At 47.6% G+C, this 21,899-nt stretch overlaps 7 protein-coding genes across 7 annotated transcripts; 3 read left to right on the top strand and 4 right to left on the bottom strand.

Annotated features, from left to right (window-relative positions):
- The first annotated feature begins 12 nt into the window (after positions 1-12).
- F5891DRAFT_74118 (major facilitator superfamily domain-containing protein) lies at positions 13-2,902 on the top strand. The gene is made up of 13 exons (XM_041373050.1): positions 13-253; positions 312-410; positions 460-605; positions 654-720; positions 778-892; positions 946-1,089; positions 1,135-1,216; positions 1,267-1,283; positions 1,336-1,668; positions 1,726-1,813; positions 1,875-2,219; positions 2,269-2,501; positions 2,561-2,902. The coding sequence occupies exons 1-13, from the start codon at positions 91-93 to the stop codon at positions 2,631-2,633; spliced, it is 1,905 nt and encodes a 634-aa protein (XP_041229082.1). The 5' UTR covers positions 13-90; the 3' UTR covers positions 2,634-2,902.
- F5891DRAFT_947035 (uncharacterized protein) lies at positions 2,728-4,360 on the bottom strand (the record flags this gene model as incomplete). The annotated part of the gene is made up of 7 exons (XM_041374713.1): positions 2,728-2,902; positions 2,953-3,088; positions 3,138-3,449; positions 3,506-3,679; positions 3,734-4,034; positions 4,086-4,127; positions 4,181-4,360. The coding sequence occupies 7 exons, from the start codon at positions 4,358-4,360 to the stop codon at positions 2,728-2,730; spliced, it is 1,320 nt and encodes a 439-aa protein (XP_041229081.1).
- A 1,584-nt stretch (positions 4,361-5,944) lies between these two features.
- Positions 5,945-7,552, bottom strand: F5891DRAFT_74090 (Polymerase/histidinol phosphatase-like protein). Its single transcript, XM_041373048.1, has 5 exons — positions 7,351-7,552; positions 6,738-7,301; positions 6,499-6,685; positions 6,056-6,231; positions 5,945-5,999 (listed from the first exon to the last, which is right to left on the bottom strand). The coding sequence occupies exons 1-4, from the start codon at positions 7,507-7,509 to the stop codon at positions 6,131-6,133; spliced, it is 1,011 nt and encodes a 336-aa protein (XP_041229080.1). The 5' UTR covers positions 7,510-7,552; the 3' UTR covers positions 5,945-5,999; positions 6,056-6,130.
- Positions 7,553-8,535: 983 nt separating this feature from the next.
- Positions 8,536-9,952, bottom strand: F5891DRAFT_1016724 (uncharacterized protein). The gene is made up of 3 exons (XM_041360962.1): positions 9,746-9,952; positions 9,451-9,694; positions 8,536-9,396 (listed from the first exon to the last, which is right to left on the bottom strand). The coding sequence occupies exons 1-3, from the start codon at positions 9,894-9,896 to the stop codon at positions 8,880-8,882; spliced, it is 912 nt and encodes a 303-aa protein (XP_041229079.1). The 5' UTR covers positions 9,897-9,952; the 3' UTR covers positions 8,536-8,879.
- A 120-nt stretch (positions 9,953-10,072) lies between these two features.
- Positions 10,073-11,782, top strand: F5891DRAFT_1105089 (uncharacterized protein). The gene is made up of 3 exons (XM_041363643.1): positions 10,073-10,259; positions 10,309-10,371; positions 10,427-11,782. The coding sequence occupies exons 1-3, from the start codon at positions 10,180-10,182 to the stop codon at positions 11,373-11,375; spliced, it is 1,092 nt and encodes a 363-aa protein (XP_041229078.1). The 5' UTR covers positions 10,073-10,179; the 3' UTR covers positions 11,376-11,782.
- Positions 11,783-12,164: 382 nt separating this feature from the next.
- On the top strand, positions 12,165-18,971 carry F5891DRAFT_1016713 (uncharacterized protein). The gene is made up of 28 exons (XM_041360961.1): positions 12,165-12,342; positions 12,391-12,478; positions 12,534-12,685; positions 12,742-12,814; positions 12,870-12,914; positions 12,964-13,014; positions 13,059-13,102; positions 13,147-13,447; positions 13,501-13,835; positions 13,889-13,986; positions 14,041-14,065; positions 14,114-14,202; positions 14,251-14,267; positions 14,316-15,426; positions 15,475-15,734; positions 15,791-16,011; positions 16,063-16,258; positions 16,306-16,594; positions 16,643-16,917; positions 16,963-17,320; positions 17,374-17,489; positions 17,541-17,973; positions 18,029-18,063; positions 18,122-18,268; positions 18,317-18,352; positions 18,403-18,600; positions 18,652-18,700; positions 18,750-18,971. The coding sequence occupies exons 1-28, from the start codon at positions 12,319-12,321 to the stop codon at positions 18,874-18,876; spliced, it is 5,193 nt and encodes a 1,730-aa protein (XP_041229077.1). The 5' UTR covers positions 12,165-12,318; the 3' UTR covers positions 18,877-18,971.
- F5891DRAFT_1016712 (cytochrome P450) lies at positions 18,972-21,778 on the bottom strand. Its single transcript, XM_041360960.1, has 15 exons — positions 21,733-21,778; positions 21,242-21,655; positions 21,117-21,188; positions 20,946-21,060; positions 20,874-20,891; positions 20,803-20,822; positions 20,741-20,752; positions 20,625-20,690; positions 20,459-20,564; positions 20,266-20,408; positions 19,982-20,216; positions 19,892-19,931; positions 19,576-19,839; positions 19,313-19,519; positions 18,972-19,259 (listed from the first exon to the last, which is right to left on the bottom strand). The coding sequence occupies exons 2-15, from the start codon at positions 21,419-21,421 to the stop codon at positions 19,079-19,081; spliced, it is 1,659 nt and encodes a 552-aa protein (XP_041229076.1). The 5' UTR covers positions 21,422-21,655; positions 21,733-21,778; the 3' UTR covers positions 18,972-19,078.
- Between the last annotated feature and the right edge of the window lie 121 nt (positions 21,779-21,899).

Genomic DNA, 21,899 nt, shown 5'->3' with positions numbered 1-21,899 from the left:
TAAAACCATAGTTGGACTTCCAAGTACTATTTACAAGCTAATCGAAATCCTGCAGACAGTTTACTGGCTAGCTAGGCACACTCGGCAAGAATGACCGGATTTTCTGCTTTATCCTTCGCTGAAGATTCTCTCAACGATGAATCCCGGTGGATAGGAAGAGCCAGGATTTTGGGACCCCCGTTGACACGTCTTCCCGCTCTTACCGTCGGGCTTTTGGGAGTACAGGTCTTGTGGTCGGTTGAGATGTCATATGGTAAATGGTTAGCCTACACTTCACTAGATGGTTATTCAATGCTACTGCGCGTCGCAAGCTTCCCCCTACCTGTTGTCCCTCGGTCTGTCAAAACAACTAATGGCAGTCGTTTTCCTTGCTGGGCCCCTCTCTGGCCTCATTGTTCAGCCCTTGATAGGTACTTTTCCTGTACTTCCTACTTTTCAGTCCACTCAACATGATTTCAGGCGTGCTAGCAGATAATTCAAAGTCACGCTTTGGTAGACGGCGACCTTTAATCGGTGTTAGTGCAGCATTGTGTTGTGTTGCGACCCTTCTGTTCGGATACGCCCGTCCATTTGCTGGTTTATTTACAACGCCAGGATCGCCCTCAGTGCGTGCATTCTTCAACACAACTGACAGACCATACTGAATTTGTCAGCATGATTCACTTGCCATATGGCTTGCTGTCCTATCGATATATTGCATAGATTTTTCCATCAATGCAGGTTTGTCCTCACAAACCCCGAGTATTGCATGTGATGAAACTCAGAATCTATTCGCAGTGGGGGCTCTGGATCGCGCTCTTTTGGTTGACACCCTACCCCCATCAGATCAGCCCAGTGGTAATGCATGGGCCGCTCGAATGCTGGCCATTGGCAGTGTAGTCGGGTTCTTTGTGTGAGCTTAAATTAGGCGGATTAATGGCTGCGAACACTCATATCTTGTCATAGGGGAGAAATAGACCTTCCTCAATGGCTACCTTTCCTTGGCCGAGCTCAACTACAAGACTTAGTAGTCATCGCGTCTCTGTTACTCATATTCACACATTTGTTGACCTCCGTTTGCGTCAAAGAGAGGATACTTGTTGCAACCGAGTGCGTTATCTCTATTTACTTAGTGTTTGTCTCACTCGGCCATAGCTCCCGCGCCAAGGGCCTAAAGAATGAAATATACAATATATGGAATACTCTAACAAGATTACCCCGAGTCATAAGACAGATCGTACGCAGCATATATTTTTATTAGTCCATGTCTATTGACCTACTTTACAGTGTTATATTCAATTTTTGTGCGTTTGTCTCGAATAACGCTTCATTTATCTGACAGCCATGATCTGGTAGTTCATCGCTAGCCTGGTTCCCTGTTTTATTCTATACCACTGTGTATATCGGCGAACTGCACAAACAGGTTTCCCCTCCCCCAGAAGACGACCTCTCAGCGGTCATATTAGACGAGGAGGCTACACGTCTTGGCGCGCGCGCACTATTCTACAGCGCGCTGGTGTCTCTCGCGGCAAACATCATTATGCCTTTCTTCATCGTCCGTGCTAAAGAAGTCGCTATGTTGACTCCTCTTCAACCGAGGAAGCCGTGGTTGGAACGTGTTCAGGTTCACCTGGCTACACTCTGGGCATTCTCTCTCTTCGTATTCGCATTATGCATGGCTGCCACATTGTAAGTCTCTACACGTCAAAGCAAGCGATGATTTTGATGACAATTGAACCTGTGAAGCGTTGTATCAAGCGTTGGCGGTGCTACTTTCATCATGTCAGTGACCGGATTTTGTTGGGCCATAGTACAGTGGGCCCCATTCACGCTGGTACGTCATCATTCAAACCCTGAATGTTCCCCTACTATTCCCTGATTCCATACATTCTCAGCTCGCGGAGGCAATATTGTCCCATCCTGCAACTGATGAAGAGATGACTTCGATATATCTAGAGGACACGCGCTCAAATCTAAGATCTAGGACAGATGATGATGGGCAAGATGCTGATGAAACTCAGCATCTCGTTGGCTCCGACCTGGAAGACCCGACATACTCGAGATCTACGTCACTGGAACAAGAAGAGGATGACGGCTATCCGAGGATCATGGTAAATCACGAAGCACGAGTCAGCCAGACCGATATAAATGTCTCATCGGCTCAAATGTCTCATGATGCACCGCCTCATAGGCTGAAAAAGAATCCCAACGGCTTGAGCTCGCAGGCCGGTGCTATTCTCGTCAGTGCTTCAGATTCTTGTCCCTGTCAGATCTAATCAACGTCACCAGGGCATTCATAATATATTTATCGTAGTACCCCAATTTCTCGTTACTGGCCTGTCATCAATCATCTTCGCAATATTTGATCCTCAGAAGTCTGTCTTACACAGTCATCATCCGGGCAATCCCATACCTGTCGACAGCACGATCACTACGTCAGGAGATGTCATGCGACAAATTTTAGATCGGGATGAAGATCCCTCTGTAAATACAGGTCCCAATTCAATTGCAATAATCTTTCGGTGGGTGCCCAATGGCGTCATACATGCTAGTGAAGCAGCTGATCACAAAACTAAATCAGGTTAGGAGGCGTGGCCGCGGCCGTAGCTTTCGTCTTGTGTTGGCGCCTAGCTAGGGAATTGAAACGCACATGAATTTTGATCACTTTCCTGGTCACCAGGGTATTTCCAATGTTGAACTACAGTTATACATACATGCTTTGATACTTTCCGGAAGAATGTTACAACCTCAAAAAACAGTTCCGTCACTTTCTATCTCGATGGGCGGTCCTCCGGTTAAAGGGCGGAGTCGCTTGGCAATTTCTCTCCCTCCTTTCCACGTTGCGCTTTCTAGTACTTGGGCAAGGGTCAGATCGTAGGAGTTCACACCAACTTGATGACGGATGCCGTCGGCGATGCGATCGCTGCCCAAGAACTTCAGTATAATCTTGAGACAGTTTCACTGATGACTCACAGTTCAATCACCGTCATTGCCCGCCATTCAACTACAGCACCATGTGATGGTGGAAGACATGGAACACCACCAGTGTTTGCGAGCGCTTTAAGACCGGGTTTGAGAGTAAGAACACCAAAGTCGACCAGCAAACCTCCTAGATCAAACGTCAATAGCAGTGTTATGCTAAGGTACATCATATGCACCATTTCTATACTCTGGAAGACCAGTCATGTCCTCGATACCGTCAAATCTCCACTTGAGAATCTTCTCCATGGGCTCAATTAGGCTGTATGTGATCCATCCCGTTAGTTTGTGGAACGGTACGAAGTTGTCTCCCTCGGCTTGCCCATCCGTGGTGAGCGCAGAACACGGCCACACATCTCCGAGCTGCACTCCGCCGATGGAATACCTTGCAGGCCAGATCGGAGCTAAGCCCTCGAGCAAAACTCCCCACAGTGATGAGATATGGACACGCAGGGACGAACCATCAAGCTTCGATTCGGATTCCAGGAAGTCTGTAAACATCAGAAGTGATCAACCACCTAATCAAACAGTGGACAATGATCAATACCAATGATATTTCCGGGTCTAGCGTCAGAACCGAAGAAGCGGGGATTAGACTCCAACGCGGTTTTGAGATTGACCAAGAGGGAAGTTCGGCCTGACAAACCAACCATTGGATTGGTATCACTGACTTGCATAGCAGAGGCGATTCTCGATTCATTAATCTGAGACAATCCCTGCGCTTTAAATAGGAAAATCAGATGAGAACACCAGACACAGAGGATGTTCCCCTTACCATCGACGCGATGAGGCTGAGCTACAGGAGATCCCGAAAAAAGACCTTGGTCAAACATATGTACAGTTGCAACTGCAAGCCCTTCCGACCGACTGTAGCTTTCCCCGTCTGACTCGTTGTATACCCATTGGTTGCCAGCTCCAGCATCCAGTAGGACAGAAACAAGGAACAAATCAATCAACCTCTTGCATTTCTCTTTCTCGCTGACTGGCGACCCTTGTTCTTCATCCCATTTCGCCATCAAAGGCGCTATGCGCGATTTTCCTGCATCTAGATGCCTCCATCTTCCATGCGGTGGGATCTATGGATGTGATTCTAACACTGCTGTCCGATTAGAAATATAAATCCTCACAGACGCAAAGTCAACACCGCCATCAGCTGCGGGAAAGTCTCTCTAGAATATGTGTCAGCCATGAGTAACGCCTGGGAGTCGACTCGAGGTGGAACCTTCATGATTTCGAGGCAGTAATTCACAACGGACGATTCACGATCTGGGCTATAATCGAAATACTCCAGCTTTCCCTGTTGCGCCATGGCATGTACATTTGAGCATCGTTCTCTAATGGCAGGAAGGGTGCGAAGATATGCTGCCTGAGATGGACCAGAAAATGCGGTTGCTAGGTTCATAGTTTGGATTAACCATATAGTGATTAAAGTTGCTTATTGGAACCGGGCCATACCCAAGATATACTTATGGAAAGTCCAAAAACTAGAGAAGCTACATAACATATCCGAGTCATAACACCGCCCGGCAGCCACATCCTTTTCGGTACCGTGACTATGATCCGAAGCTAGTACTCCAGCACTTAAGCCTTTCGTGCACGATTTAATCAAGAAGGAATGATTGGCTTCCTTCCATTGTTCTTCTATATGTATAAAGCCTTTCTAAGGGACTATATGCACTCAGGGATCGACCCCTTTGCCTTTGCAAACGCCTCAAGGGGTGACAATGTTCAATCAACAACCGAAGGCGTAACTCTGTCAGATTGCATGCCGATTTAGGTTCTCGCGAAGCTGGTATCCTACACTGCTCTACGACTCGGTATCCTCGTGGGTACTAGATAATTCGGGAAGTGAAAGAAGACATCTCAATTTGAGTATTGATGACCACACAGCTGGCTGGTCCTCAGCAACTGGAAGACTAAGTATAGGTAAGTACAAGTACGAGCAATGCCCTTGACCTAAGTGGATGGGCCTAATGTTTATAACTCAATCAACAATAATGGTAGTTACGAACGTCAATCCAAGATCGGACTGCGAGTACAAAGTGAGTGATTGGACAGAAAACTGTGATCGGCATGCATGGCGGGGTGAAGGCCCATTTGGTAGCTGTGACAACACAGCAGGTCCGATATTTTATGCGTTCTGTCTAGCACAGTGGGAACACATCGGATTTCCGTTTCGGATGACAATAGTTTGGGCTCTACCCATGCTGGTGTGAGACAAAATTACGGTCAGTCGTTAGTTCTTTGCATATGATGGTGCAACGAACCATTGAAGACACGTGCTAGAGCAAATTGGACAGCCTCGTGGATGTGCAGCGCTGTATCGACATTGAGAGGATTGACAATCCACCTTTCAGTTTTTGTCAGTAACTTCAAAGTGCAAATGCAGTATCGCTGCATTGGGCTAACCTTCGCATCACCGATGGGCTCTTCGTGGCCGCAACCGTGTCTGGCGCACTGGACCTGACGGTGACACATGTTTACTGTAACACAAGTCAGTCATGCGAGGAGAAAGCGTCTGAATCTTCCTCACATGAGATTTCTAGCGGAAGGGTGGGATCGTTAAGCTGAAGACACTCTGTTTGCGATCCTTTAAATACTGCCACTGCATGTCCCCCATCATGCACATGCAATAAGAGACTACCAGGAAAAAATTATTCTCCTGAGACGCTAGAGTGACGACAACTGCGGGGTTAAGTGATGTCAAAGCCAATGCGGGGTAGGGATTGCGAAGTTGGGGCATTAAACTTCGACACGCCGAGCACCTTGCATGGAGAAGCACGTCAAAGGCAAGCACATGATGCGAAGAATCTTATCTTGAGCAGCATGGCTGACCCACATCTGAGATTGAACTGATGACACACGCAATGAGGATCGCGGGTTCAAGGGAAAAATCGAGATCTTGATTCAGAGTACTTGGGGGTTAAGTTAGTAGCAGTGAAAGCCAACTGGCATAAGTTTAAATGCTTCTGCGATGAGCTCTCCAGCTGTCAAATATGGCACCGTGGAAATTCTGGTGGTCGTGCGCCATCGTGTCCATCCTAAATCGTGTTAAGTGTTTGTCCATGATGCAAACTTTTTACGTATGCGAGCTCACCGCGCCTGATTTGCGCCTGATTTGAAGCAGCGTACAAGCAAATTAATTGGCACCGGAGGACAAGAGGACTCCCGATCACTTCCTCACAGCAAAACACCGCACTCCACCGCACTCCGTAATAGGATTCAAAAGCATTGTGCTCCCATTCAGGCATGTTCTGTCAAGCGACCTGCAGTCTGGAATGCGCGTTACAGATGATGATTTAATGCCAGATGGAAACGTAGCAGCATCCATGAAACAAGGCATGGTCCACCATAAAATGAAAAGTCGTTAGCTTTGGCTGGGGTGCATCTTGGGGCAGAAGACATCAAAGATAATATCGAAGTACTTCAAGCCGCCGCAAAACGTACTTCCATCGCCAAAAACATCTCGTATTTATAGAGAGACGATTCTGCGCCTTTCACCTTCCCTATGTTTCCAGAAAGTATGGAGCCGCCAATCACCTTCAATTCGCCTAGGAGATATGTACCTCCCATTGTGATTTGGCTCTGATGAGCAGTCCAAATACCAAAGTTCAGTAATTCCTACATGAACCAGATAGTCCGCCACATCCAAATAATACTGTCCGACAGTCCGCGGTCCGTGACTGTCATCAGACAAAGCAAACCGACCAGTTTTCTCCTGAATAAGCTAGACACAGTAAGAAAGTAACGATTGATACAGCATGACGTTTGTTACTGACCCCTACTACATCCTTCCCAGGGTACGGCGAAGTCCATCCCTCCTTCTTGAACGCGGCAGCATTAATTTCAAAAAGTGCGCCGTACCGTGTAGCTTCCTCGATGTTCCTGATTAGCTTGCCCCAGGCGATGGGGTACTGCCTGAGATCGAGGGAAGGGGTGTAGAGCCTGCACAAATCGAGATGGCCAATGATCTCTGGCTGAAACTGCTGTATCAATTGATGCTGTGCATCGAAGTATGCAGATAGAAAGTGTTCCATTTGATCGTTTCCAAGAATATAAACGCCCTCTTCATTCGAAAAGTTGGCCAAAGCCTTTTCATATGTGACACGATCAAAGTCGATGGGAATAGTGCTGACATGATGGACGGATCCAACAATGTAATCGATGCGCCTCTCGTTATCCTTCAGGAGCTTTTGAAGATGACTGAAGTCATCATCGGTAATGTACTCTGTCTCGAGTCCAACCAATAAGGTGATCTGGGAGGCGTAAACCTCCTTCAATCGATGAGCTTCGTTAAGAAAACTCAGGAACTGCTTCGACAGGTCATCAAGGGACAGGTCCCTCTGATAGATATATTTAGATATAAAACCTGGTTCAAGGAGGAGAAACTACCTCCTCTGGATACAGATCCTCTGGCCTGTAGCGGGGTACATGTTCTGTCAAACCATACACCTCGAAACGTTGTTTGATGGCTTCCAATACGACTTCTTCTAAGGATCCGAAAGCATGCCTGCAGAACTGTCCGGAGTGAGAGTGATGACTGTGAGGCATAGCTATTTAATATTTAGCACAGAGATGCACTCTGAAAGCAAGAGATTCACTGCCAATCTGCGCATCAATCGTGTCTTACATAATACATGTTGAAAAGGTAATGCAGAACCCATCGCGGGAGGCGTCACGAATCACCACGACCCCGCATGCGATTTGATAGTTCGCCTGCATGCTACCCCAGATGTTGGATGACGTGTTGAATCTGCATGCTTGACAGCTCAAAAATGGGGCTTCTAATGAATAATATACGCAACGTAAGTGCCGCACTTGCCTCCCGCGACGCTTGCTGTTTAAGTTCATGAGTACTTCTTCCATTGGGCCATTGAGGCGCAACAACACCGCAAATGACGTCTCTTCAGAAGCTTTCCCATCCATGCTAACTACTTGATAGGCAGGTTTCTCTGTCATGTAACTGAAACACTTGCAATTGCAACACGGGCTTCTCATGGTAAGTAGCGTTTACCTGAGTAACCCTTACCCACCTCAGATCCGGATAAGAGCCTTCGTCCGAGCCATGTTATCATCCATCAGTCGGACACGACGGAGATGGAGTCTTTGGAAATTCCGTAGCCTAACCGCATGTAGTGCCACCACGCCATTGCCAGTGCTTCCCATGACATGTCCCTGAAGTGCATGTAATGCACTCCGACTCAACCGAGAACAATCGTGGAATTTCGAACTCAGTAATTCGAACGAAGTTCATGATTGAATGCACAAGCAGAGCTCTAAGTAAGTCTTGGCAAACTATAAACAGATTGAACGTATGAGGATATCTGGGACCCATACCTACTCACTGTGCACTCACATGGTTTCCATCATGATGCATGATGGGCCTATGTTGCGATTACCGACATTACTACCACATCAGTTGGCCCGCAGCAGCATTGCAGGCAATGAAATTAATTATGTAAGTTATATCTGTAAGTACTACTTTGAAAATCGCGTATCGTACATGTGTCGCCTTCCCAAACCTACATAACACGGGGTACTTTCAAGTTCGCCGCATCTGAGAACACACTGCCGTACGGTGTTCATTAATATTTGAGATAAACACGTGATACTGTTACCTTTGAATGTCGTGCTAGAATTCAACGGGGTTTCGCGGGACCGCGAATAGTTGACTAGCGGCCACTGTATCTGGGAGCTTCTTATGCAATCGGATTTCGAGTAGAAGAGCAAATCTCTGTGTACGGCACCGTTCATCTTCAATATCGTTACAATTCACTATCCACCGACTTCTCTTCAGGTGACAAAGCCAAGGCGCATCTGCTACCTAGTCGGCTTGGGGGCCACCTCACAAAAGTATGAAATGAACATTATTTTTCAGACGAATGCGAATGACAATATTGGTTAGATCTGCTTAATCAATATCAATCAATAGTCCTCACAGCAGGAGAATCTCTTGTCCCTGGCCTCGGCATAGGACTTGACCTCCTGGACCCCAATGGAGTGCCGACAACGCTTCCCCGCCCGCGACCAGACGCGGTCCGTGAAAGTGCGACTAAAGCAGGCGGTGCATCCGGCGGTTGATTCCACGGCATCTTGTTCGCAATCCGTCCTGTCCACGTCTTGTCTCTTTCATCCCTCTCTCTTCGATCTCGCTTCCTTTCAAATGCAGCTCGATATCTCTCGTAGCTCTCCCTAAAGCCCCGGTCAACGCGTGACGAAAAAATGAGTTCACCACGTGGATTGTTTGCTGGTGGTATAGGGGCCATGGGAGCTGGTGCATTGGATGGGCGTGGTGTTGGGGACGGTCCTCGTGACTGGGTAGGTCGATGGAAAATAAGAGGAAAGGGGCTGATAGAGAATGTTGAGCGAAGGGGGGGACGTCGGACATTCAGGTACATGTTGAAATTTCGAAGAGCTTTATTCGCATGAGGAACATATCTACAGCACCGTCGCTAAATCTCTGAGCGGTGAATACATTGTATGAAAGCTGACCTATTTGCATATGCAATTTTCTCAGCATACATGCCGCTGGCAAAGAAGAGAAGGAGGGCAGTTACAAGTACGAAGAGGAGCCCCGATGCAAAGTACGGGTGGGGCTTTGAGCTCTCAACACCCCCGTACACATCTGGAAGTACTTTGCGGAGGAGGTTCGTGTAGGATATGTCTAGAAAGGACGTTTGAAGAAGGACTTCGGAAAGAAGGAATGCAATAGCTATCAGAAGATGAAATAGGAACACTAGGAATAAAAATAAGCGTCTTAAGCAATATAGATATCGTGAAAACATACGCTGATACCTGGACTTTCTGCGTTGGAGCTGAGCGGCGTTGGTTTTGAGGCGCTCTTCAAAGAGTAGTAGATCACGGTAAGTTGCAGTATCATTGGATGGATGAAAGGATGCTCTTGATTGTTGGCGCTGGTTTCTTGAAGTTGGTGCCATTCAATATTTAATATTACGGGTACTCGGACTCGAGTTGGCCCTGAGTTAGCTCTGGGTGGTGACAGTGTGCACCAGCTCATTGAAGGGGAATTATAACTGCACGTGACAACAACTAAATGGAGACGCGACTTATGTGTCGGCAGCCGGCCGCATGCCGACCTATTCCGACTTTGCATCGGATCGCGAGGCGAGGTAGAAACGAGGTGGGTTTTGTTCCTCCGCCTCCTTTGCGTAACCGCCGCCAGAATTGGATAGCAAACGTTCTGTCATTGTTGGTGTTGACATGATGTTTACTACACTTATTTCTGTCCCTCTGCTCGCGCTGGCCGTTTCGAGTCTTCCAATTTTGCCGGACTCTAAGCAGTAAGTTCATTCATTTGCTCCGATGAGCACCAGTAAGTGACTGTCGTAGGATGTCAGGAGAAATACAAGATTCTATGCAAGTGGCTTTTCGTTTGCGTCCATCACATCCAGAGTAAGTCACGCTGGCATTTATTTTCTGAACACTTTTCTGATGCGGGCTGCTATAGTGACTTCTATCGCGACACTGAAATGGTCATCGGGCCCACATCCGCTGCTGCAGATGTTGATGCAGTACACGGGTCGATCAACACAGAAGGTCTCGTGCCTTTTGGTCAACGAATCATGACTGTGATCAGCTCAGGAGACGAAGTGCCAACTACGCACAACCTCCCAGACCTCGTCACTAACTATGGGGAAGCAGATTTCTTGACTTCTGTTTTTACCCTCTTCCTCATCTTCTCATGCACTATTGCGCTGCTTGCATTGGCCTCTGTAGGCCTGAGATTGTATGCCATCAAAGACTTACATACCCAAATTCTTTGGTCTTACAAGGCTTGGCAAAGTCTACTCCATGCTGAGAATTATGCAGTGTTATCCTCCTGCAGGAGAAATTCAAACACTGGAACAGTTATAGCGGTAACGCAGAGTATACTGAATGAGAAGTCCGAGGAACCCCCGTATTTCAGTGCTCGCGCGTCTGCACTATTGTCCTATGTCTCTATCACTACCTCCGATGACTCACAAGAAGACTCAGAAGACGAGAAGTTTCACGATGCTTTGGACATTCTGCCGTCTCTTGGCGTGCAAGATCCGTCACCTGATTCACCTTTGCGGAATCTCTCTTTACCACCCATCCCAACGGCACCTGACCCTACCCCAGATGATCGACCCACACCTCCACAAGCATGTGTACACCCAGCAATAAATTCTGAAGCTCGCGAACCACCTGCACGTCCTTCCTGGTCCGTGCGGGTCGCTAGTTCTACTCCCGTAACTCCTTCGTCACCCCTTATCCATCCTCGCAGTCGCGCATACCGTGGTGTGCCCGAGTTTGACATTGCTCTGGCGATGCAGCTCAGGCCAGGCCGCGGCGTTGGCGCCGACCCAGCGTGGATGGTGCGCTTTTTAATGGCTATTTTCGGATGGTTTGCTGTTGCGCTCGCAGGGAACAAATAATTTCAGTGCAGGTTGGAATTCTATTTACATGCCCGCCGACCCTGACTTGCCACGAGGTTCCAATTTATGACTGCCCTTGCAGGGCGTAGGGTGCTGGTGCTCCCTGACACTTCGGCATTTTTGTGAAGGAATCTATTACATGGAAGGAACATTGCATCGCATCCATCATATCCCGAAAAATATCGTTTCTATGCCATCAATTGTCTCGCAACTTTGATACCTTTCATGACACCCTACGACACCTTAGTTTGTTATAGTAACGATTCAAAGTTTACTCTGATCAACTTTCTCGACCACATCTTTCCGACCGCATTTTCACCGAACTCGACAGCATGCTGTATGTACATACGTAATTGCGATCTGACATGTAAGTTTAGCCATTTGAAATGAGTTTTCTTCTTCTCTGAGTCCTTACATCATGATGATATATGAGAGCAGGAATCGTTAACTTGTCAGGCCCATCATACGTGCTACTTGCGTGCTTTCACCCAACTTGGGCCATGAAATCTATACTTGAATTCCCGGAATCGCCAAGGAATCAAGATTCAGAGTGAACACGCGGTATGCCATGGCAATCTGCGAGTCTTCCAGGCCGCATTTACTTGCGTTTTCACGGAGCACTGTCGGACAGACCATGTGACTGTAGGTGAATGTCGAGATTGTTGTTCCTTTCTACTATGACTAGTCTCTGGTGCCATTCATGTTTTCGTGGAACAGGCCAAAATATTAATAATTACTAATATCAAGTAATTAAAGTACTATACTGTAATTAGAGCTTAGCGCTTAAAGGCTCCGTGCATCAACTTCTCCGTTTGCTGGATTAGACTCAACGACTCCCTTCATCGAACACCTGCAAAGGTGTAAGACACCAGCCCAATTCCATTCAGCTACCCGCCAGCAACACGTTACACACGGGGAAGGCGCGTGGCATTGAAACCAATCTATGGCTCATGATCGAGACGCCCTTGTAAGCCTGCTTGATTCCTTATGAGACGCTGATGTCCGACCAAGGCAGTGGGCGAGTGGTTATGATGAGACAGTAGAAGTTAATCAGCGTGCATTGATCGACAAGGTGTTGGCACGATATTCGGGCGAATTCACAGGTGCACTATACCTGCTGGTTTCTTCTTTGATCCCGCAGCCCTGACGAGCATGTAGTATTCCGTGAACTTCTTCAGAACTCCGATGATGCACAGTCTTCCGCGGTTGAAATATATTTTGAGACAGAGGAGTATCTCCGACGAAAGAACAACAAGGATGCGATGCAGCCGGAGGACGGTGTGGGTTTCCCGGACCTTAAAGCCACTCCAGTCTGTCCCATATTCATGTTACTTCAATGTCTGTGTTTGTTGATCGATCATTGTAGGTCTCACAGTGGACCTTTCGGAATAACGGAATTGTGTTTCGCGATGAGGACTGGAATCGACTTAGGAAAATTGGTGTGTAGTACACCTGAGGCTTGAATAATAGAAATAATATACTCACTTTGTATAGCTGAGGGAAATCCAGACGAGGAGAAGATTGGCGCCTTCGGTGTCGGTATGCTCCTCCACACCATTGATGATTTCATTTCCTACCATTCTTGCAGGCTTTTATAGTCTGTTCTCTGTGACTGAGGAACCATTTGTCATTTCAGGAGGTAGGAATGCCTCCGTATTGTCTTATCTTTCTAACGGAATCAAGGTCACGGAATGCAATTCTACTGGAAGGACAAAACTGGAGACCAAGTATGCACGTCGATTGACACTTGATATCAACTGACCTCTTGAAGCTCCTCGTACGGCGTGGTGATCTTCCATCTAAAGATGCTCTCCAGCCTAATCCGTGGACAACTTTTGAGATGACGCTCCGTGAACAGGGACCTGTTCCACAGCCTTTCGATCTAACGCGATTCCTTGCGAGCAGCATCACATTCATGGTTCACATTCGCTCAGTTAGCGTCTTTATTGACTCTCATCGCCTGGCCCATCTCACCAAGTCTCCGGGTGTTCCAAGGGAGGTCGAATTACCCAAAGTACTGAAAAAGTCTAGCGGTTTAGGTTTGATGAGTGTGAAGAGCGTGCATTCTGCTGGCGAGCACTTCCCCTTACTACTGGTCGTCTATATGACTGATGCACTATTCCAGCTACTCGTATCCAGGCACACGTTATGCATGCTGTATATGCTCTTGGCACTGAGAAGCCTCTCATCCTCACAGTCGAAGAACCACCCAAAGTCTCTCAAGGCGGTTTTTTCTCCTCTCTTCTCAGCACTTTTACGTCACACCACCAGCCTGTACTTGCAAAGCCTTTACCCCAACCCCAAGTTAACAGAGACCCCACGGGGGTATACACCTCAAGCGTCACACTTACCATGTTCAATGCGGACGTCGACGTGAAGCTGGATAAGAAACTTCAGAGCGAACTACACCGATCTACAAAGAAAAACCCACCCAATCACTTGAATTATAGCCTGATTTATGTGGGTCTTTGATCTGCGACCTTGATTTTGGCTTGCGACTGATTCCTTTGCAGACGGGAAAAGACGAGTACAATGTGAGTCTAGATGAGGAGAAGAGCCAGCCCGTATCTTCTGGAAGTGTTTTCCAGGGTCTCAGAGCTGATTTGAATGGGTCAGTACCTTGTTTTTGGGAACGAGACCGTGGCTGTAACTCATACATGCACAGTGCTGGTCAAGCACATGTGTTTATCGTAAGAGTGATCTCAAGGAAGCAATCCAAGTTGACTAAGGAAAGTTAGGGGCACGCAACTGGACAGACAACAGGTATCGGCGGTCATATGGCATCTAGATTTATTCCAACGGTTGAACGCGAATCAATAGATCTAGTGTGAGTTAATTTGCAGTACTCCATGTACGCATCTGACCATATTTCCAGCGACCGTAACGTCGCAAGTGAGATCTGCGTGTTCGCCGCCGAGTCGATAACTGATAGTGACATAGTATGGAACAGGGAGCTGTTGTATGTTGGCGGCTATCTGTGTCGAGCAGCATACGAGATGGAGCTCGAAAATATTCGGATGCTCTGGAACGAAGCCTCAAATTCAACCAATACGAACGGTTTTCATCCGGATCCACAACTCCGCGACTGGCTGCGCGATCGTTTCTTGCATGTCCTCAAATTTTTTACTTTCCATGTCTCAACGCCTTCTTCCGATGTTGCACGATTCCTCGAGGCTGCCTTCTTTGGTTGCTCCACTTTACCCCTCAAAGTCCTTTCGACAACGGGTGTGCGTGATGCCTCCGATGTACGCGCTCCCGATCCTATGTTTTCGTCGTTCCTCAAACACCTGCCTGTCCTTCCCGCTCCTATTCTGCTGCCTGCTTCTCTTGCCATTAGAACTCTACAAAGCAAAGGACTGATCACGAATATCACATTCTCGGATGTTCTGGCTCAACTTCGCCAGCATCCGCTTAACGAAGACGAGCTCGTTGCTTGTCTCAAGTGGCTTGTGGGACAGCAAGATCCGACGCACGATGCCACGCGCGCTCGCACCGAGCTTCTTAATGCCACTATCCTCAGTCTAGGCTCAGGAAAGGATGCCAAGCCGATTCCTCTTTCGATGGTGCAGTACTTCATTCATCAACGTATGATTCCGCTGGATGGGCCCTTGCCTGATTCCCTCATGCCTCTGAGCGTCACGAAACACTTTACGCAGGAACAGTTGAGATCTTTTGGGTGGCGGGAATTTGTGATTCTCGACTGGATACAGCACATCTTTAGACCAGATGTTATGAATGCTGATCCGGCACAAGACGTAACCAGGTCTTCGGAATGGGCCGAGCGAGTTTTGACCGTTTTAGCCCGCACATGGCCATCGTTGTCCAAAGAGTCGCATGAAAAGATCAAGGCTATGTTCATCCAAAAATCATGCATCCCGACATCTTCAGGTCTATACAAGCCACAGTTGGCGTACTTTCCCAGCGCCAATATATTTAACGATCTTCCCGTCGTTACTTTTACGTCTGGCGGTGCTCTTAAGGGCAACATGGAGAAGCTGCTCTCTTTTATTGGCGTCCGGAAGCATGTAGACCTTCAGGTTGTTTTTGATCGGTAAGCCACTATGCATAATATCACAGTAAGCTACTCATGTTCCGGCAGAATGGTTAAAACTGGGGACTGGACAATCTCAGATCTGATTACACATCTGGTCACGATTCAAAGCATGTTAACCCCAGATGAGATTACGAAACTCCAGATGACGTCTGCTTTCTCAAAGGAAGGCGAGAGCGCTCTTCCGGGAAAGAAGTCGCGATATAGGGCCAGTGATCTCTACGAACCATCTGTCACAAACCGTCAGCTTGGTTTGCCAATTATCGATTGGGGTGAGAAGACTAAATGGCGAAGCAGCTCCGAAGAAGGTCCGTCTCTTCCTTCGCGTGTCGCTCCCTCATTTGAAACCATGTTCTCTTACTAGCAAAGCTTCTCCATCGACTGGGCCTGCGAAAAAGTCCTCCTTTGGACTTGACTGTCAAACTCTGCGTTTCATCGGAGCCAGAAATCCGATCTGCAGCATTCAAATACCTTATAGACAGCATTCCTTCTAGATATCCGGACTATAGATGTGAAAAATTTGGTCATGTTGCCTTCATACCGGCAGTGGATAACTTTGGTCCTTGTATGGGAACTCCAGATGAGGTCAGCGGGAACGTATACATCATAAATCTAATTAATGTGACGCGCTTGAAGGTATTTGCATCACATCAGTGGAAGGTCCTCGGGTTCTCAGTCGTTGAAGATGCCTTTCGGGATATTGCAGTAAGCAAACTAGGCTTAAAGGAACACCCACCCGCTACCAGGATCGTGGCATTGCTTGAGAAAACATCTCCTCAAGATCAGAACGTCGCTCGTCGATGGTTTGAGATTCTAGCAGGCCATGTTGCAGGTTTGCTTCGCTTAGCACATGTGGGGGCCTTACTGATGGTCACGCAGACTTCAGTTCATCTCAATTGTCAATAATTTCGGGGCTGCCAATCGTTCCTACCCAGGTAGAACCTGGCTCCCAGGCACTACGTTGGCTTTCCCCTAGCCAATGTTATCTTGGAGGGGCATCGAAAGGGCAGTTTCACTCGAAGTTGTTCGTCTTTGTGGATTTTGGCCCTTCTGCCAACAGCTTTTTGAGCGCATGTGGCTCGAAGCAAGAACCCTCTGTAGAAGAGGTAGCTAGCATTTTGGTCGCCAATCCTCAAAAATTTTACGACTTGGCAGGTGGTTATGAGAAGTATGTGGCCCAGCTTTCCACTACCATGTACACTCATTGTCTCTTCAGTTACCTCGTGGAATTGCGTAACTTGGCTGTCAACGCTCGTCTGCTATCTACAGGCGCGCTCGCCCGAATGAAAGTTTCTCCCATTTTGCTCAGTTTTCGACGGCAAAGAAAGTCTCGAAAGGAATCAAACAAAGCCCTAGATATCGACGAGGATGACTGGGAGCTGCTTCACGAGCTTCGGAAGCCCCTGGATGTTGTAATTGCGGACGATACTAATGCTTATCAGATGTTTGGAGAGTCTATCTATACCGCACCGCAAGAGGATATCGTTGAAAGTGTGTTTTTAGCTCTCTACTAAGGTTGATCTGACTCTCCCACAGACTTCTATGCAATTCTGGGTTCCAAACGCCTCAGCGCCGTCGTGAAGGAAGACTACAGGGTCACCTCGGAGATGAAGCACAACAAGTCTGCAGCTGACACACGTGCGCTGCTGTTAGAGAGGCTGCCGTTGTTCCTGCACGAACACACACATACACGCACCAAGGTTTCTCTCAGCTGGCTCTCTAACCAGGACAATTTCAAAGTCAGAGTTTTCGGCAAATTGACCGTTGTGAAATCGCTTTCTTTTGGAGATAATACTTTGAAAAGGGAGCAGGATGCCTCAGCGGTTGCTAAACGTTCGGGCCATGGGCCTATTGAGCTATGGCTTTCAGGAAGCACGCAAGTGGACATGTATGAGTAAGTGTCTTAATTTATGTTGAATCGGCTGTAGGTTAACGTGGCTCATGTAGGATCGCGACATCATTGTGTCGCCTGCTGTTCGAGACGGTAAAAGTGAATGATGCGCTCTTGTTGATGACTATCCTTTCGACCGACTTGAAGGCTCTGAAACGGAGAGGTTATAACGGTGTGTTTCCTAGTTCCCTCATTTTACTGGGATTCTGATGTACTGTTTCAGTGGATAAGATATTGAGACAACAGAATGACCGAAAGTTGGTGGAGGCAGCCAGAGGAAGCTTCACATCGATACCAGTACCTGACCCACGCATGAGTCAGAGTTTGAAGTCTGAAACGCGTTCATTGTCTCCCTCACATCGCACTAAAGTCCCAGGGGGTTGGGATACTTCACCTCCCAAGGCAGTAGCATCAAAACCCGTTTTGCCAGCCGCTCCAGCTCCGCCCCTTATTACAGCTCCACCAGTGCCACCACCAAAGCCATCTACTCCTGATGCGCCCTCTCAACATACAGTCGGCAATGGAGACGTCGGACGACATCCCGTGATTCCAAATATTGTCAACAACACACTGCAGAACATCAGGCGCAAGATACCTGGCTTCAACAGTTCATCGGAAGACGCTCTTACTCTTTCACAGGGGTCTCAAAATCCGAGGTAAGAGAGTCAGTTGTTGAGGCGAGACGATATTTTTGAACTCGAGATCTACTAGAACACCTCCAACTGTGACTCCGCAGAGCAACATTCGTGAGCTTGGAGAAATCCATTTTACACTTGTTAAAATGCTTGCCTAACATGTTGCTAGGATCTAATGTTGCGATGGCGATCAAAGGTTGCAGACCAGAGGAAGGAAAGCTAGTACACAACAGGCGTGAGATGCAAACAATCAAGGAATCTTTAGATGAGGGGTATTGTGACATCTCCGGCCATGTCGCTGAGCTTGATCACATTGGTTAGTAGTGAATTAGATCCTGGGCTCAATGACGCTAATTATGTGCAGGTGTCATGGGTACAATGAAAATATTCATCGCTCGAGGTGAGCGTCCCACTGTCCTGCACGACGCAGCATTCACATCTATTGTATAGATGTTCCTGAACCCCGTACCTTCGTTACGAGGAAGCATGATTCTCTCGCGCGCTTTATTCACATTGTCACGCCCCTTGCAAACATCTATAGTCTTCCGATGACCGCACTTCACATCTTTTACGACCTAGAAGGCGGCTTGATCGCTTTTAATCGGAACGGCAGTCTCTTTCTTAATTACCGCTTCTTCGAGGCATGGCGTGCGTGTGCATACTTGGAGCTCCTTGCTTTCCTAATACTGTCAACTGTAGATGATCAAGACGTAAAGAATGGGAATATCAATCAGGCTTATATTTCCTGGTAAGGCACCACCTCAGCTTACAGTTATTGAAACAATAATCTTCCCCAGGTACTTCACGCTGGCCCACGAGATTGCTCACAACCTCGTGCAACCCCATAACTCTGAACACGAGTTTTACTTCTCTGCGCTTTGCGAAGCTCACATTGAGAAATTCACTCGACTCTTATCTCAGTAATCCGTGAAACTGACAGGTAGTTGGATAGTAATAGTAATCAGTTCGCATATCAGAATCAAATTCGAATAGATGGATCTATGATCTTGAGTGATCTAAGTGATTTATCCATACAGAAAACTGCTGCTACACTTTGGTAATTATCCTTTCATCAGGAAATGTTCCATCAATTTCAAGGCACTTGATATATGACTAAAGAATATAATTACGAGAGTCCTGAGGTCTTGCAATACGGCTTCACCAGCAAGGGAAGCTGGTCTTTGTTCTCTGGGTCACTGCGTAAGAACGGCCTCTGTACGATCGACGACCTCTTTCCGACATCCGAGGCAGGAACAGCAAGCTCGAACTCGAAAGCTCGAATCAGGGTAAAAAGGAGAGCCTTCATCCTGTAAAAAGTCGTTATTGTTGGAAATGAAATGAAAGGTTGCAGCACACATACTCCACCAGTGAAAAGCGATACCCGATACACGCACGCGGACCACCGAGGAACGTCATGAGGTGTCCCCAGACCCCAGGAACTTGCGATGCTACCTCTGGAAGTGATGCCCAACGGTCAGGATTGAACTCTTTTGCATCGGCGCCCCAAATCGCCTCCGATCTGTTGATTGCCAAGATGGGGATGAAAATCGGGTCGCCCTTGCTAACCCTGATACAACTGTGATGAGATATTGATGATCATTGGAAGGGAGGCTGGCAACATACTTGATCCCATGATGAACCACTCCATACTTGTCCGTAAAAGGCGTGTCCACTGGGAGGATATCATCTTTCATCGCGATGCGAATTGTGCTAGGGACGGGAGCGTGCAAACGAAGTGTCTCGCGCACAACCGCGTCAAGATACGAGAGCGCCATGAGTTCGTCCATGGACGGAGTCTCGGTCTCCACTGCCAAGAGTTCCTCCCGAAGCTTGGTTTGAATGTCCGGGCGTAGGCAGAGCGCATAGAGTGCCCAAGTTGTTGACGTGCTATTCGACTGTGTGAGTGTGAATTATCTTCTACAACAAGTGACATCCGCACCTCGTGGTCTCATGTCCCGCGACCAAAAAGGTCGGAACCTCTAAGTACGCCATAAGCGCTCTGCACGCATAATTCCAAATGATAACATACGCGCAAGTACATCCTCGTCCGATATCCTCTGGTTTTCGGGGATATCGGTTGCCATATTGGCACGAACAAGTAAACTAAGTAAATCGCGCCCTTGAAGACTACTCTTCTCAATGGAACCACCTTTTTCAGTGCTGTGAGAGGATATGACGGCGGCTTTAGCATCATGCAGGAGCTGGCTGCCGATGCGACCCATCGTCTTTTGGGCTGCATCTATCTTGCGATCGCGATCAGAGGGCTGAATGGAGTTAGCAGCAATTTATGTCAGGTGGCGATGGTAAACTTACGATCCATCGGAGCAAAGGAATCCATGCCTTAAGTATGGGGATGATGCTAATCTGCTGACTGGCAGAAAACATGACTGAGAAGGCTTGGTTAAGTTCATTTGGTTTATCGGTCGCATTCAGGGCGTCGAACTCATAGTTGAAACCTACGACACTCATTCGGTATTGCTAGGAAGCTTCTTCGGAAAGGACATACCTGCAAGCCCGATGACGTCCAACGTCATTTTGCTCAGCCAGGGCATGATATCCATCCGAGCCGCGTGTTCACTGGCAACGGTCATGCTAGACCAGATGTCTCGAAGCTGAAAGACAGCAGCGTCGACATCTATATCCATATCTAGTAAGAAACAAGTCAAGCTTACCTTGATCGATTTGCTCAAGAAGATGTCCGTTAGTGCGCGGATCTGGGCGGGTCCAAAGGCGGGGTTCTTCAGAAGACATGATTAATTGGTCCAAGGCAAACAAAGGCGAATCATACCATGATCCTTCTCTGAGACATGGCGTCAGTATCATAACACTGAGATGCGTATCACAACAGACCTGCTGACGATGTTGAGCCCCTTGAGACCGGCATTAATGGAAGTGTAAATAATATGCAGCCGAGATCGCACCTTCAACAAACAGGACACCTGAGATGATTTCAGATGTGACTCTGGGATAACAGTAAACACACTGGCACGCACCTTCGCCCAAAATTCTAGAGAGGTTATACCGGACTTGTGACGGTTTCTGGTAATCGCTACTATGGGTGAGAACATGGTTCAATGCGCGGGTGTCCATCGTGAACAATCGGTCTGACTGAGAAAGAATTTCAGACATGGTAAGTTTTGTAATGCAGGAGAAATTGAACATACGAAGAAGAACCCTTTGTATTTCAGGGTCGTCCCATATTGCTCCACCCATTGCTCGTGAAGGACTGAATTTTCCTGCAAGTCTTCAATGAGGACGGCGCGACGGTGAGTTCGATGGATAACTATACCGCCTTGAAAATGTCCTTCAAGTTTCCATATAGCCAGCTTGTTCCTTTTGGGCCTTGTAGTACGCGCAGTGGGGACCTAAGATTGTGCCATACTCGCTCTCCTAACTTCCAACATCCGAACGCAACGAGTGCGGAGCTTGCTGAAAGAACAAGTTTCGAAAGGATATGGGTAATTGGCATGCTAGGGTAGATGAAGATTGCTCTTCACAAATGTTCAATCTGCTTATAATGTGTATATAGCAATGACTTCGGGCCTGCCGCGTTAATCAAATGTCTATGTGCGAAACTACTGACGTGCGTGTCTCGCCGAAGGCACTGAGTGCACAGCCGTACGCAGGTACTATTTGTCATGCTGATTCCGCCAGGCCGCCAGCTGCTGCGACCCAGGCGCCACGGGTGACTGGTCCCGGTGACCTGTGTAACGAAGTGAGAATGATACTGAATGATATTTGCCGAAATAAATAGTCTAATAATGTATGGAGGCAACCAACCTCGGGCTTCTGCCATTCGACGCCGAGTGCAAGTCATGCGTGTACCCCTCTGAGGTCTGTATTTTAAATTACGTAAATAAATCCGCGGGATGACATATGTTCCTTACATAATTTATATTTAGTCCGTCCACCTGCGTGCGTCTCGCGCGTGCCAGGGCGCAAATTTC

Source organism: Suillus fuscotomentosus, assembly GCF_016647785.1.
Source record: "Suillus fuscotomentosus strain FC203 chromosome Unknown F5891scaffold_12, whole genome shotgun sequence".
Taxonomy (NCBI): domain Eukaryota; kingdom Fungi; phylum Basidiomycota; class Agaricomycetes; order Boletales; family Suillaceae; genus Suillus; species Suillus fuscotomentosus.
Note: the sequence above shows the minus strand (reverse complement) of the source record. Positions and strands in the feature narration are given on the sequence as shown.